Here is a 16,248-nt window from a genome sequence, read left to right on the forward strand (position 1 = left end):
GTGAGCACCCAACACCAGGTGGCAGCTGCTAGGACGCCCCTGGGCTGAGAGGAGACGCGATGACCCACCTCTCAGGTGGCACATTTGCCCTTTGACCCCAGTTTTTTCTTTCCATTGCGGCCGTGCTTGTGCAAAGACCAGCCTGGTCTGTTATCCTCCAGGAGACACCCAACTGGATCTTAGCCAGGGGACTCCTCTGGGTGCCGTTCCCCCTTTGAAAATTAGGCGGAATTCCCCATGTCGGCGCCGGGCAGAGCGCCTGGGGCTCGCACGAAGGGATGGACGCGGTTCGGCGTTCCACCCGCAGGGTGCCGTGTCCCTCCCAGGCTGTGGCTGAACAAACACTCCCTCGTGTGTATTTGGGCCCCTTTGTTTTGGTAGTTTGTCGTTTGCAGCGATACCCCCAGGACCTAAGGGGGGCGAGTGAACCCACTCTCACGTCCCCAGGCTCTGGTCCTTTCTGCCCAAGACCTCAGAGCTCAGGTGAACGCACTGGCCCCCTGTTAATCCCGCGTGTCAGTAAGTCACGACGTGCATTTCTCTCCTGGGTCGGGATTTGATGTCGTGACTGTATGGTGATTTACTCTGCCTGTGCCCATGAGTAAAACTAGAACTTTAGGCACTTGACCAGTACCTATTTATCTATTTTTGGCTGTGTTGGGTCTTCGTTTCTGCGCGAGGGCTTTCTCCAGTTGTGGCGAGCGGGGGCCACTCTTCATCGCGGTGCACGGGCCTCTCACTGTCGCGGCCTCTACCATCGCGGAGCACGGGCTCCAGACGCGCAGGCTCAGTAGTTGTGGCGCACGGGCTTAGTTGCTCCGTGGCGTGTGGGATCTTCCCAGACCAGGGCTCGAACCCGTGTCCCCTGCATTGGCAGGCAGATTCTTAACCGCTGTGCCACCAGCGAAGCCCCCTACCAGTACATATTAACCTCAAAAAACCTCAAAAATTCTTTATCCTCAACTACTGAAAATGGTTAGCCCTGCAATCAAATCCCGCTAGCCTTCTAAGTCTGATTCTCTGGGAATTCCTCCTCCATTGCCGGACCCCCAGGTTGGGAAGCCTGACGTGGGGCTCAGAACCTTCTCTCCCGTGGGTGGACTTCCGTGGTATAAGTGTTCTCCAGTTTGTAACTCACCCACCCAGCGGTTATGGGATTTGATTTTGCTGTGATTGCGCCCCTCCTACCGTCTCACTGCACCTTCTCCTTTGTCTTCGGATGTGGGGCATCCTTTCTGGTGAGTTCCAGTGTCTTCCTGTCGTTGATGGTTCAGCCGTCAGTTGTGACGCCAGTGCTCTCGCAAGAGGTAGTGAGCGCACGTCCTTCTACTCCACCCTCTTGAACCCAGTATTTGTATGTTCTTAGTTGTTTTTTTACATAAAATTAACAGCTTTGCCAACGGTTACTACAGCTTTTCACTCTTGAAATAAATACACTTTAAGTGTATTTTCACTTCAACTGTCTGATAGAGTTTCAATTTAGAAAGCAGGTCAAGAGAGTTTTTATTCCACGTGAAATCTGATTTTTCTATTAGTATTTGAAAGTAATTACTAAATCTGAATGGTGCATCTCGTTGGATCACAACAATTTGGTGAGATGGTGACGTACAGGCTCAGTGATGGCCCACAGTCGAGATTCCAGAAACGAGGACAGAAAGGCATCGGGAGAAGCGGAATTGCAGGTTTGGGTTGGCTGCTTGCACCGTGGTCTGTGGGCCACCTTGCGGCCCCGCAGTGGGCTGATGTGCCAGGTGGGGTCCATCACACTCACGGCTCTCACTCCCTGGCCTGCTGGCTCCCATGGCATCCGCCTGCCACCTGCCCAGCTGGTCCACACAGCCAAGCTGGTCTCACCACCACTTGCTTTGCGCTGAGGGTGCGGCCAGGGCGCTGACCACACCTGAGCCTGTAGCACACGGTGTCAGGAACCAGCCCCCCAGTCGTGACGCACTGACCTGGAGCAGAGGACAGGTGCCTGTGCTCTCATTTCTAAAACTCCTGGGACGACTCTAAGGTGCAATGGAGGCTGAGAACCAGGGTCGGGGTCCATGTCCTCTCTCCGGGTTAGGGGCCTGAGCGTCTTGGCGGCTCAGTGGTCTCCCTCCGTGGCTTCCATAGAAGCTGCCCCGTGGACGACAGCACCCCGGTCCTCACAGGTGCCCTCGGGAGGGGCTCTGCTGCGGGCAGGATGGTGCGTGGGGTCCAGAGCTAAGGCGCACCTGCTGAGCCCCACGCACCTGGCCCTGACGTGGCCCCGCTCCCTGCCCGACCCCTGTTCCTTGCCCTCCCCTCAGTGTGCCTCGTCCACGTGCTTTTCTTTGGAGCGAGGGAATGGTGGTTTACAGAGGATGGAGGGCTTAGATTGCTAGGATCGACGAGTCGCTGTGCACCCGGCGTGCCGGTAAACCCCAGTTCACCAGCTTGGTCTACAGTAACTCCTCCTAGTTGGCCAGAAAGTTCCAATAAAAATAACGTCTTCAGCCTCACAAAATATGAAAAGATTTGACTTCAGAAAACACGTTTAAGTAAAAAACGACTTCTGCTGCCTGCTGAGCAGGCCCTTGACGGGGCGAAGGAATGTTCTCTGCTCCCCTCCAAGCTGGTCCCAGTGGCAGCCCTGGCGGTTTTCAGCTTGTGGGTTTGGGTGGTCGGGTTTTATTATTAATAACGGACTGTGTACAGTTGGGTCCTTGGCATGCTTGCGTCAGCTGTGCAGCCCTCAGAGTGTGGCCTTGAGAGAAGGCAGGCCTGGCAGGCCGCGCGCTGGACGCCGCTTGGGCTCCTGAGCGCGTGGGGCCTCACCGATGAACGAGAGTCTTGTTTGTGCAGCTTACGGAGCGTGGGGCGGGGAGCGCGCGTGTGGCGTTCAGCATCTCCACTTTGTAAGCGTTTGAAAAGGCAGTGCAGAGCTTCCGTTGTTTAGTTTCTTGGGTTTTTTTAAAAATGAATTTCTTTTTGAATATTTAATCAAAAGTTTTGTTACACTGAACATCTACTGTACTTTTAAGTAATCCTGCAGCTTTCTTGTACTTTTTTTTTTTTTTTTGCCGTACGCGGGCCTCTCACTGTTGTGGCCTCTCCCGTTGCGGAGCACAGGCTCCGGACGTGCAGGCTCAGCAGCCATGGCTCACGGGCCCAGGCGCTCCGCGGCACGTGGGATCTTCCCGGACCGGGGCACGAACCCGCGTCCCCCGCATCGGCAGGCAGAGTCTCAACCACTGCGCCACCGGGGAAGCCCCTTCTTGTACTTATCGATACCAGTGAATGCTGTTGATTTGGTAGAACAGTGACTTCTTAGAGTTTATGGCAATTTTCATCTTGTTCAGCACGAACACTCATCTTCAGTCAGTTTTATTTAAATTAACCGTGTTTAAGACTCCATGATACACTGTCTTTAAATCATATCGAAAGGAAAAATCCAACGGAAGACGAGTCTTCGCCCCCTGGGCAGTTTGGAACTCATACAGCTACGTGTTTTTCACTGTTAGTTACAGGTACAGCCTGTTGGGGAAGAAGGTGCCATTGCTTGAGGGAAGTCGTTCACTTTGTCTAAAAAATGGCTCAAAAGGGTGGAGATAAAAGATGGAACACCGGACCCCAAGAGAAGTTCTTTGCCCCGTTTGCTGGGGAAGTCGCGCGTTCCTCAGAGGCGCAAACCTGGCAGACGTGTCCCCACTCGGGTCTGGTGTCACATGCTGCAGGGCCTCCGGGGCCGCTGAGCCCCTGGGTCTCTGTCCCCAGCAGGTGGGCCCCGCCCAGATCCCCCTTCCCTTCCTGGGCTCCCTCCAGGGCTCGTCCTCTGATCGCTCCCCGGGGCTTTTATTTACCTCCAGCCCTGCTGGCTGGTTCAGTGCTGGCACACAGTACGTTCTCTGTAAAGCCTGTCAAATGAATAAATGATCATCGACAGGAATTGATTTTTTTAAGTAAAGATGGAAACATTTGGTATTTATTCATCTGCTGAAGGTGTTTTGTTGATGTTGGAAGTTTCATTTAAAGTGAAGAAGTCTTTTGAGAGGCGGGTGTATAACTAGGATGACGAGGATTAGAATCAGCGTCTTCCGCTGGGAATTCTCTCCCTGTCAAGGAACCTTCCGGGTCATTTTATGGGGAAGGAAGTCAGGGTGTGGGGACGTGGGTTTGTTTTCTTCTGACTCCATAAGAGCCTGGCAAGGAGCACTCACCCACCCTAGAGCTGGCTGAGGGCCATGTGTGTCCGTGACCGCCCGGGGACCCCTCAGGCACACCTCCTCCTGTGAGGGCCCTGCAGGCGGCCCAGGGGACAAGGGTACTGTCCACCTCCCAGCCCAGCAGGTGCCTTGGGGTGCCTCCTCAGCCCCCGCCAGGGATGGGCCAGCGTCCCCCCGGACAGGGCAGCTGCCCTTGCCCGTCTGTGCACTTATCGTGCACGTCCCTCCCTGCTGGAACTGGGCGTCTGTCCTTGTCCCTTCTTGGAGCTCAGGAGCCCATGGTGTGAGCCTGGGGTGTGGCCAGAGCAGGGAGAGTGAGCTCTTCCTCAGCGTGGCTCGCTCTGCAGGGCAGGGTGCCTCCACGTCAAGGGGGCTTTCTGAGCAGGTCGGGCCAGCTGACCCCCAGCCTGCCGGCTCCTGCCCCCCGAGAACCCTGCTTTGCATCATTTACTCCTTCCGGTCCTTTCAGAAGGACCTGAGGGTCAGCTCCTCAGACGGGCCCTCTGGGTCGTGTTGACCTCGTTGACCTTGCCCCGTCCCCGCACTGCCAGCACACTGGAGCCAGACACCAAGCCCCTCATCTGGCTCCCGTTTCTTTCCTGGCGGGGTTGAACCTACCTTGCCCACTCCCTGCTGTAAAGGGCCCTCTGTGCTCCCCGTTCCCGTCCTCCCGCACCACCCCCTCCATTCCCTGGTTGGGGGGCACTTTGTGTTGTGACACGGTCCACACTTTGCGTATTTTGTCAGGTGTCCGCCTGGGGCTGAGAGGCCGTCAGGAATGCCGGGGGCTGCGTGTCAGGCACGTTATACACAGATTTCAGTGTTTCCACGAGTGTGATTTTTCAGACGAGACAGACAGGCTGAAAGTGTTCAGGACGGTCCAAGTCCAGCCCTGGCTGCATTTGGAGGGAACCCAGGGGCCTTGCTCAGAAGCGGAGGTGTGAGTTTATACCTCCAGTCACTTCCCACCGCCTGCTCTGGTCACCACTCCCGTGGCCCTTCGTGCTGGGTGTCGCTGGGTCTGGGCTGCTCTGCCTACTGGCTGGTGCACCCACACGCAAACGTCACATAGCACATGGAGCTCGGGCAAGCCTCCCTGCTCAAGAGATGATGAGTTGTCTCCTTGGACGCCGAGAAGGCCTGAGACAAAAGCCCGTGTGTCCCGACGGACCCTTCCAGATGCGCTCTGGACTCGGTTTAGGGCACTTTCCTGGTGCTTCCCTGGCTGGTCTAGTTCAGGTCCCTCTGCAGCGTGGAGGACCCTGTTCCTGAGGGGTTTGTTCTGCCTGACCCTGAAGTCCATCATGAAACGGCCACAGTGGGATGCTGCCTTTAACGCAGACCTATTTATAGACAGAAATTCAACTCGCGAATGATAACAGTTATGTTTGGAATTGGATAAAGGTGACGAGAAAGATATTTCTCTAATGATGTTAACAATTTATGAGCAATTTCTCAAAATATCTGTAGAGTCCTATACACCAAAATTCATTTCATACATCAGAGTGAAATGTGAAAGAAAAATAATAGAAAACCACTAAATGAATGAAAATCCAACACCAGAAAAACAAGGATAAAATGAAACTGATTGTTTCCCAAACCAGTGAAAAGATCAAATTCAAAGCTTCCAGGAAATGGAAAAAAAATCACAATGGATAAACTAGAATAGATGCCGTAAAAACAAGCACTGGAACATCTGAATTAGGAAACACTTAAGTCTTTTCCTTCCAGTGCTGGGAAAACGCAGCGCTCTCGTCTTGTGTCTCTCCTTCAGCCTTACGTAGACACCACGCTCCCACAGAGCGCTTCACTCCTGACACTTCTGGTCACCAGACATGTGTAGGATTTCCCCATAACAGGCAATTCTCTGCAACACCGGGTGAGTGTCCTACAGTTTCACTCAATTCTGACACTATCTCCCCAGAGCAAGCATCAGATCTCGCAGGTTCAGGACTCAGTCCCATAGGAAGATGAACAGCCAGATAAAGAGATACCGAGGGTGAGGTCTGGGAGGGTCCCAGGCACAGGAGACTCTGTGTCCGTGGGGTCGGGGTCCCCCTCCCAGTGCAGATGTGCTCACCAACCCGGAAGCTCTCTGAACTGCGTACAGTTGGGGTGTTGTGGAGGCTTCCTCACGTGGATATGATCAATTACTAGCTCCGCTTACAGCCCCTCTCCCCACTCTGGAGCGTGAGGGTGGAGCTGAGAATGCCAAGCTTCTTGTCAAGGCTTGGTGTTCCTGGTGACCATCACCCACCCAGGAGCCCCATGAGAACACGAGATGCTTCTCATGCTCTGATCCCTTAGGGAATTGCAAGCGTTTTAGGAGCTTTGTGCCTGGACCAGGGCAGAGACCACTGTTTTCTGTTATCTCACAGCTTCAGAATATAATCCACATTTTAAAGGGAAGTGAGAGACCAGGACAGACCTTGCATGTGCAAGCAGAACGCAGAGCCGGGAGCCGGGACGCTGGCGAGACCGAGCATCCGAACAACCTCGCCTGGCGCTGTCCACCCTCAGCGCACCCCCCCGGGCCACGTGGCGCTTGTAGCATTCGTGTGAGGCTTAAATGCACCGCGCCAGCGTGTGGCGGCTGCCAGTAGATGTATCACTGAGGAAAAGCCACACGCACTGAAGGCTGCACATCCAAAGTGGACACACAGACCCACAGCGGCACCACACGCGACAGGAAGACTCTGGAAGAAAAGCGAGCCAAGGACGTAACGGTGCATCACTGGAGAGGAGAACCAGTGTACGTCCCCGGGGTCGTCAGGGCCTGGCAGGGGGAACCAGGCGGTCTTCTCATTTGCAGCAAGGAGTGCTCCCGAGTACCGATAGACAAGGGTCAGGTGGTGCTCCTGAGTGCTGTTAGAGACGTGGGTCAGGTGGTGCTCCTGAGTGCTGTTAGAGACGTGGGCCAGGTGGTGCTCCCAGATACTATCAGAGATAGAGACGTGGGTCAGGTGGTGCTCCCAGATACTATCAGAGATAGAGACGTGGGTCAGGTGGTGCTCCCAGATACTATCAGAGATAGAGACGTGGGTCAGGTGGTGCTCCCAGATACTATTAGAGATAGAGACGTGGGTCAGGTGGTGCTCCCAAATACTATCAGAGATAGAGACGTGGGTCAGGTGGTGCTCCCAGATACTATCAGAGATAGAGACGTGGGTCAGGTAGTGCTCCCAGATACTATCAGAGATAGAGACGTGGGTCAGGTGGTGCTCCCAGATACTATCAGAGATAGAGACGTGGGTCAGGTGGTGCTCCTGAGTACTGATAGACAAGGGTCAGGTGGTGCTCCCAAATACTATTAGAGATAGAGACGTGGGTCAGGTGATGCTCCTGAGTACTATTAGAGATAGAGACGTGGGTCAGGTGGTGCTCCCAAATACTATCAGAGATAGAGACGTGGGTCAGGTGGTGCTCCTGAGTGCTGTTAGGGACGTGGGTCAGGTGGTGCTCCTGAGTGCTGTTAGGGACGTGGGTCAGGTGGTGCTCCCAGATACTATCAGAGATAGAGACGTGGGTCAGGTGGTGCTCCCAGATACTATCAGAGATAGAGACGTGGGTCAGGTGGTGCTCCCAGATACTATTAGAGATAGAGACGTGGGTCAGGTGGTGCTCCCAAATACTATCAGAGATAGAGACGTGGGTCAGGTGGTGCTCCCAGATACTATCAGAGATAGAGACGTGGGTCAGGTGGTGCTCCCAGATACTATCAGAGATAGAGACGTGGGTCAGGTGGTGCTCCCAGATACTATCAGAGATAGAGACGTGGGTCAGGTGGTGCTCCTGAGTACTGATAGACAAGGGTCAGGTGGTGCTCCCAAATACTATTAGAGATAGAGACGTGGGTCAGGTGATGCTCCTGAGTACTATTAGAGATAGAGACGTGGGTCAGGTGGTGCTCCCAAATACTATCAGAGATAGAGACGTGGGTCAGGTGGTGCTCCCGAGTACCGATAGACAAGGGTCAGGTGGTGCTCCCAAATACTATCAGAGAGAGAGACGTGGGTCAGGTGGTGCTCCCGAGTACCGATAGACAAGGGTCAGGTGGTGCTCCCAAATACTGTTAGAGATAGAGACGTGGGTCAGGTGGTACTCCCAAATACTATTAGAGATAGAGACGTGGGTCAGGTGGTGCTCCTGAGTACTGATAGAGACACAGGGTACCTGGTCTATGGCCAATGGGGTTGCACTTGGTGGTCATGTATAGAGGCATTTTGGAAAACAACTTAGAAGCTGCTTCAGGGGCTGTTAATATCGTTTTGTTGGATGCAGGCATTTTGCTCATCTCTTCAGAGGACAGAATCCTAAGCGTGGGGGATGATATTTACTTATAAATGTTGACACGACGTGGTTTCTAACAAGAACAACAAAAGGAAATGTCTAAAAGTGTCTCCCGGTTGGGAAAGGGTTTTGGAAACTCTGCATCGCTCACCTCGTGAAGCGTTTTCCCGCCATTACAAATGCTGTTTGAATTCTGTGTGACAACGGGGAAAACACTCACCGCCATCTCTAATGGAAGGATGGGTCCGAAGTGCCCTGGAGTCTGATTGCAGCTCTGAGGAAAACACATGAGGTGCCGGCAGACCTTGAGTCAGCGTGGTGGGCTTGGACTTTAGTTGTGTGTGTCTGTTTCTCAAATTGGCCAGTTTTCTCTAACGGGGCTGTGAACAACCGCTACGACCACCAGAAAAAAAACACAGACCCAAGATTTCAGCTTTAGTCCGACTTGGTGAAAAGCGCTTTGTCTCAGTAGGTGGCTGTAGGCTGGAAAGAGCAGGAACATCCCCTGACAGGGCTGGAAAGGGCCCCAGCTGCCCTGCCCCTGCCCTCTGCCCAGGTCCCGGGAGGCACGCCTCACCCCTGTCACACGGGTCGCAGGCACCTTTTCTCTGAGGCTCTGTTCCTTCTTGCTGCAGCGAGAAAGAAACCACCCAGCTGCTCTGCCTGATTCAGGACCTCCTTCTATGTAAGAGGATTAGAACTCCCTTCAGCAGTGGGTTCGTGTTAGGTTACAATAGGATTTTGTGCTGCATTTTAAATAGGGTGCAATTACGTAAAATACTCCTGGGAAGAAGGTCTCTTCCTTCAAGCCCTCCTGTCCGTCTCTTTTCCTTGAGATGCTCTCTGGCGTCGGCAGCGTCCTGAATGGGAATCCCACCCTCTCCATCCCTGTCCTGCCTTTCCTGGCACATGGTTCAGGGTCCCCTGGGGCAGAGCCTCGACTCACCCGCCTCTGCTTTCTCCCGCGCCAGGTGCTGTGGCCAGCACAGAAGTGAAGATGAAGCTGCAGGAGTTTGTCCTCAATAAAAAGAAGGCGCTGGCCCACCGGAACCTGAACCACTGCATGTCCAGTGACCCTCGCTACTGGTATGGGTAAGTGGAGGGGCTGGGTCTCCCCTGCGCCCGGGTGCACGGGGTCTGGGGGTAGACCGGAGTGGTGCTCAGTTCTTCACCCTGGAGGGCGTGGAATTAGAAACTCCGTGAGCCAGCAGCACATGTGGTCAGACCAGCGTCGTCCAGGTGCGGAGGGGGCCTGTCTTTAAACAAACCTTAAAGAGACGTTCGTGGGGCCAGTGCCTAACCATTATTCTTGGCTTCTCACGCAGTTCTTTGGCCACAGAAAGAACCTCTTAAAAAGGAACTCTGGTCTAAATCGTCCGTAGGCACCTCCCAAATTTCTACCCGGTGTGTTATTGATTCCCAGGCAAGTCAAAAGCACCTGTGGTCTTTTCATTGTTTTTATACTAAGAACCCTCTCCCAGAGCCCGCTTAATGGACAGAGACCACCAAGTGCCTTGTTCGTGCTCAGAACTGAAAGCCAAAGAGGTCTTTCACTTTGTGGCGAGGATGCGCGTGTGCCGGGGCCCTTTCCTCTGGGCCTGTGCGCGGCTCAGCAGGGCTGGCAGTCGACACATGCCGAGTTGGAAGCGAGTGACAAAGTTATGTGGCTTTAAACCATGGTCAAAGGTGCCTCAGATTTTCGCTTTGACTCTACTTTTCTACAACTTTTCAAGGGCTTTTTTCTGTTCTAGAAGAAACCTCACAGGGCAGTTTTCATAAATGAAAATGTGATCATCGTTAATTCATTGGGGGGAATGTAGCTCTTCTGGAGCCCCCAGACAGGCAGCAGTTCTGCTAAAACGCCGCCAGATCCCACTGGAATGAACCCGTTTGTTTCAGTAGCTGACGCTGGTCATCGTGGTATAACATGAAGGGCATTTCTGTTCCGAGGCCACCTCTGCTCCGAGTGTCTGCAGCCCCTCAGGCCGCGCTCACACGAGCAGGCTGTCTGCCGTTCAGCCAGCGGCACGCCTCGCCCAGAGCAGAGACGGCAGCGGTGGTCCCCGAAAAGCCATACACAGCAGCCGTGTGCCCCGGAGCGGTGGAGAGTTCTGGGGCAGCACACCTGGGGACCCCACAATGTGGTGGCGCCGATCCGTGGTCTCCCCCGCTAGTGGCAGCCCCCTGGGTGTTGCAGTGGGAAAGCTCCATTTCCCCCTTTGGGGCAGGTTGCCGGGCAGACGTCCTGCAGTGCAGTGGGTTAGGTAGGGTGGGCGGGTGGGCGAGGACGTGGGCACCACCCAGGAGTAGCCGGTAGGGCAGGGGTGAGGAGGTGCTCCTAGATCCTCCACGGGGAAGGGGATGGGATCCGAGGGTCGGATGCCAGGAGCCGTTTCAGGAGAGGGTCTATCCTGGGGAGGCGAGACCAGCTGGGGGGCTTCGGGAGCAGCGGTAAGAGCGCTGTGGGCCCAAAGGAGGTTGGGTGGTGAGAGCAGAGGTCATGGTTGACCACACTGGGGTCCTCTGACAGTGGCCACAGTGATGTGAAGAGATCGGGGCGGCCAGTGCCAGGACACCCCGTGAGTGGTGGGGCGAGGTGTTCGGGCTGGCAGGAGTAGAGGCCCAGGACACCCCGTGAGTGGTGGGGCGAGGTGTTCGGGCTGGCAGGAGTAGAGGCCATGATGATGTGCTTGTACATGACGGGGAGGACGGAGCCTGCAGGATGGGAAAGTGCTGGCAGCTGCCGGGGAGGGGTGGTCTCCGCAGAGCTGCACGTGCCAGGAGGTTGGAAGGGAGAAAGGGCTTTGGGGAGGAGGGTCAGCAAGGAGCACCTGGGAGCCGAGAAGGGGCAGGTGGGGGCATGCAGGGTGGCTAGGCCTGGGGGCAGGGTGCCAGAAGGGGCTGACACGCCGCTCCCTGGTGAGCAGGGCAGCTGAGACCTGGCGGAGGCTTGCTTGCCCGGGTCCAGCGTTTCGTGGGGAGCTCCCTCTTCCCCGGGGGACTGGGCTGTGCAGGCTGCAGTGGGGAAGGACTTGTCTCAGCAGAGTCAGCCAGGGATGGGTTTGTTTGTGTTGGGTTTGGCACCTTTCTCGTTTTGTCACCCAAAACCAAACCAGATCATGGACCACATTCACTTGCTGCATAAAGGCAAAACTTTGCTGGAAAACCAATCCAGCAAAGAACCAATCTTGATGGGGAAGAGCCGCACCTTGACCCTGGCTTCGTGCCACACATGACAGTCAGCTTAAATGTCATGGACCTGACGTAAAAGCTAAGTTGTTAAAACTTCCAGAAGGAAACATAGGAAAAAGTTTTCATGACCTTGGGGAAGAGGTAGGCAAAGACTTCTTAAAACACTAAAATCTTCAAGCATAAACCAAAAAACATAAACTTAATCAAAATGTAAAACTTTCACTCTTTGAAAGCCACCCTTAAGAAAATAAAAAGGCAGGGCGCAGGCAGGAAGAAAATATTCGCCATGCATGTATCTGACAGAGCACTTGATCCAAAACATATAAAGAGCTTCTACAAGTCAATAACAAAAAAACAGGCAACCTCCTGAAAAAGTATGGGCAAAAGACGTGACCCGATACCTCACAAAATAAAGATGCAAATGGTCAGTAAGCACATGAAAAGATGGTGAGTCACCCGGGAAATGCAGTGCGCAGCAAGGTGCCCCCTCACACCCAGTGGGTTTGAAATTGAACAAACCCAGTGTTGGCCAAAGCGTGGAGGCCCTGGACCCCTACATGTGGCCAGTGGAGATTGAAGTGGCACAGCCACCGTGGCAGTTTCCTATGAAGGTAAACATACTCCCACCCCATGACCTGGCCACGCTCCTAGGTGTTTCTCCAAGAGAAGTAAAGTCTTCCATCCGGGCAAAGACTTGTGTCCCCATGGTCATAGCAGCTTTATTCATTATCGCCAGAGAACGGAAGCAGCTGAGTGCCCACCAGCAGGTGAGTGGTGAAACACAGGGGCACCCGCTCCCTGGTCTGCGGCTCAGCGAGGCCCAGGGCTGCCCGCCAACACCTAGAAACATTAAGCTTGGTCGAAGACGCAGCGTCTGTGCATTGCGATGCCTTTGCCAGCAGTTCTAGGGTCAGCACAGCTGAGCTGTAGTGACAGGAAGCCAGGCGGCAGGGGCTGGGGGTGGAGATCCCTTGCCAGAGGACAGTGGGCCTTCTGTGAAGGCGGCGCTGCTCTGTATCGTTACTGGGTGCTGGTTCCATGGTGTACATGTGTGAAAAACCCCAGCTTTAAGCTCATCGTATGAGACCGTGGTGGCTGTCCGTGTGGCAGCCACCAGCCACGTGGGCTCCAGGGCGTTGAAGCGAGCTGTTCAGATTGAGACAAGCTGTGAATGTCAGACACGCTGGATCTCAGAGCCTCATGGGAAAAAAGAACGGGGACTATTTCATTAATACTTTTTAGATTGATTACATGTTGAAACGATAGGATTGGGGATAAATTGGGTTAAGGAGAACACGGAAGTTGATTTCACTGCTTCCTTTTTGCTCGTGTGCACATGTCTATGAGAGAATTTTAAATTGCGCATGTAGCCGGTGTTACTTCCTTTGGACAGCGCTGGTGTGAGTGATTACAAGTTGTATTTATTTTAAATCACCTGCATAAATCTGAGGTAATAGGAAAGGCCAATGGTTGATAGAATTGAAATGGCCGAACTTGTGTTTAGCTTTATTCTGTACAACAATCAGAGGGACGTTTAGAAAGCAAACAAGGCATCTTTGTTTTTCCATCTTCATCAGGAAGGATTGTCTTTAAGACAAGGTGCCCCTCCCATCAGCCAGGGTCACAGCAGACACACCCGCCTGTGCTTCCTCCCCTGGCGGGAATGAAGGCTTGAAAACCTGGAAGACGATTCTGGTTGGGGCTGAGTTAGACAGGAGAGCAGCAATTCAGGTTCTGCCCCCGGGGTACAAGGGTGGGGGGCGGGTGTGTGTGCGCACATGCGTGTGTGTGTGTGTGTGTGTGTGTGTGTGTGTGTGTGTGTGTGTAAGTGTGCATGCAGCCAGGGACAGGACTTGGCGTTGGCTCACACGTCCAGACTCTTGCTTGCTGGGGGCAGGTGTGAGCCCTGGGCTGTGTGATGAGGGACGGGTGCCCCCCCACCCCTGGAGGGCAGGTGGCCTGTGTTTTCCTTGGGAGCCCTGAGCGCGGGGCATCTAGTGATGAGTTGGTTTCCCTCGGTTTTGCGCGGTTTGGGGAAGCCAGGCTGCTGTGCGTGACGTGCGTCCCTCTTGACGTCTGGGTTCATCTGCACTGGTACCAGCTGGATCAGTCCGGCTGCCTACTCTGGGCCACACACTCTTGGACGACGCAGAGCAGGTCTGCTGAGAGCTCTCAGGCCAGCACACAGGCAGATTCATGCCAGCTGCCTCCTGTTCTAGCTCATTTTAAGGCTGGACAAGAAAGTGAGGATTTGAATACTGACAGCAACTCAAGAGATCAAATCAGAAGAGAAAATCTATTAGAAAATCTTAAACAAATAGCTTCTCCTACTTCTGGCTTAATTACAAACAAACTCTACCATTAAAGTATAACTATAAGAGTTATTATTACCTATAATATTTTATTAATCATAATTGTCTATTTTTTTAAATCATGTAATACACACACAGGCCTTTCCATGTTTCTTATGAAGGAGCAAGTGAACTCTTTCCCAGGTTAGAACTTGGCACTGAAGGAGAGGTTTGGGACCGGCCAAGGCCATGCTCCCTGGAGGATGCGGCCTGAAGATGTCAGATGCAGAGAGAGTTGCCCTCAGACCTCTAATGGGGTTGTGCAAGGGTGGCCCCCCGAGGTGAGGCCTGGCGGCACGACACGAAGAGGGCACAGCCAGAGTGAGGGTGGCCGGTCCGGCCCTGATCCCCGGCCCTGGCCCCCTTGACATGCGTCCCGATTGGGAGGTGCTGTGCCCTGGGCAGAGGGGGTGCACAGCCTGGCAGGGCGGTTCTCCGGGGCTCTCTGGGCGCTTCCCATGATGCTGCCAGCTGGGATCCTGGGATTGGGCTCCGTGATCACCACGTTCTCTGCACCGGTTTGCTCTCAAATATTTAAACATCCACCTGTAAGCATTTAAGTGCTCACATTCTTAATTCAAATAACACCAGGTGCGTACATGTGGAGTACTGTGTATTCAAATAAATAGTCTAACGAATTCCACATAAGTAAGTTGGCAAATTCGTTTCACATCATTAAGCAGATTACACAGTTTAGGGACTCACAGAATTCATTACACCTTCTGAGCCTCCAGGAGGCCGAGCAGAGGCGGCCGCGCCCCCAGAACGTTTGCTGACGGTCAGGCGCGGCCGGCACCCTCCTCTTCCCGAGGTCTGATCCCCACGTTCAGCCTCCTCCTGGCGGCCGCCCCTGTCCAGCCATTTCAAGGATTTTGTGTTGTGCCCGGCCCCTCATAAAGCAAGTAAATTTCATGAATCAGCTCCCAGGGCAGAGGTGTTGCCGCCAGCCCCTCCCTCCCCAGGGGAGGGGAGATGGCTGGGACCACCGTCCCCGTAAAGGCACTTCTGCTGAAGGGAGTCCCCACGTGGCTCCTGCCCTCAAGAACCAGACGTCACCAGCACTGTCCCCGAAGTCCCCCGCCAGGTCTCAGCTGCGTCCGGCACGCCTGTGTCCCTTGCACCTGGAGCCCACCTGTCTCCCTCTGTCCCCTGTGTCCTGAGGACCGTCCCCTCTGTGGCCAGTGGTGACAACCCGCCCCGCCCCCCGCCAGCCTGAGAACAGACCCAGTCAGGAGACACCCGAGAGGAAGAGGCTGTGCAGAGCCCAGGCGCCGGGACCACGGGCATGCGGTCGTGCCAGCCTGCTGTCCCCGGCGCCGAGGGCCCGGCAGGGGAGGCTGCGGTCGGCGTCTGTTCGCTTGTTCAGTGTTGGTTTTGTGTCGTTTCAGTCTTGCCCCAGAGAGGAGGCCAGTCTGCCCAGGAGGCCGGCTGCGAGCTGGGCTGGCGCGTCAGAGGAAGGACCGGCGTCGTGGGGACCTGTGCAGGGCTCCCGTGCGCGCTCCCTCTGCACGGCCATGTGTGCCCGTGCGTGCGGGTCACTAAGACTCTGTCCTGCCCGTTCTCTGCAGGAAGACGCAGCACAGCTCCCTGGACCAGAGCTCCCCGCCCCAGAGCGGGGCGTCGGTCTCCTACAGCCACCCGGTCCTGGGCATGTACGACGCCAAAGATGACTTTCCTCTCAGAAAGACAGGTCGGTGCAGGGGCTGCAGCGGGCGGGGCGGGGGTCCCAGGCGGGGAGGGAAACCTGTACGAGGAGGGAGCTCACCGTGTCCTGGGAGGCCCCTCAGGTGCGCGTCTCAGGTTACGTCAGCAGTTCCCTCACGGACCAGAAGGATAAGCGTGTCAGACACAAGCAGGGCTCCCAGGGCGCTTGGATTTTCTCCTAGCGGTGGTGGTTTAAGCGGCAACGCCTTTTAAGAAAAATCAGATGGGCCGTGGGCCGTGCGTTAGGGCGGCCAGAAGGCCAGGGGCCGGAGGAGAGGTGTTTCCGGAAGCTTTGCCCCCGAGAAGTGAGGGCCTGGGCTGCGGAGGGCCAGCTGCCCTGGTCTCAGAGGTGGCAGATGGAGCCCACGGCCACAGGGCCGCGTGGGAGATGCCAGGCGCCTGCTTCACGGAATGGGAATGTGCGACACAGCTTTTTCTTCGTGAAGACGAATTTTGTTTCCTCCAGAGGATTTTGGTCCATTCTGGACAGAAACGCTCTAAAGCAGCTTCCTCACCCTGGG

At 54.9% G+C, this 16,248-nt stretch overlaps 1 protein-coding gene across 6 annotated transcripts in view; it reads left to right on the forward strand.

Annotated features, from left to right (window-relative positions):
* The window catches only part of HDAC4 (histone deacetylase 4), a 287,553-nt gene that overhangs the window by 189,683 nt on the left and 81,622 nt on the right, over positions 1-16,248 (forward strand). For all 6 annotated transcript variants that reach the window (XM_060301614.1, XM_060301612.1, XM_060301615.1 and 3 more), the window contains 2 exons: positions 9,452-9,572; positions 15,592-15,713. In XM_060301614.1, coding sequence (XP_060157597.1) covers positions 9,452-9,572; positions 15,592-15,713 — 243 coding nt within the window. The remainder of the gene's footprint in view (positions 1-9,451; positions 9,573-15,591; positions 15,714-16,248) is intronic.

Source organism: Globicephala melas, chromosome 7 (genome assembly GCF_963455315.2).
Source record: "Globicephala melas chromosome 7, mGloMel1.2, whole genome shotgun sequence".
NCBI classification, from domain to species: Eukaryota; Metazoa; Chordata; class Mammalia; order Artiodactyla; family Delphinidae; genus Globicephala; species Globicephala melas.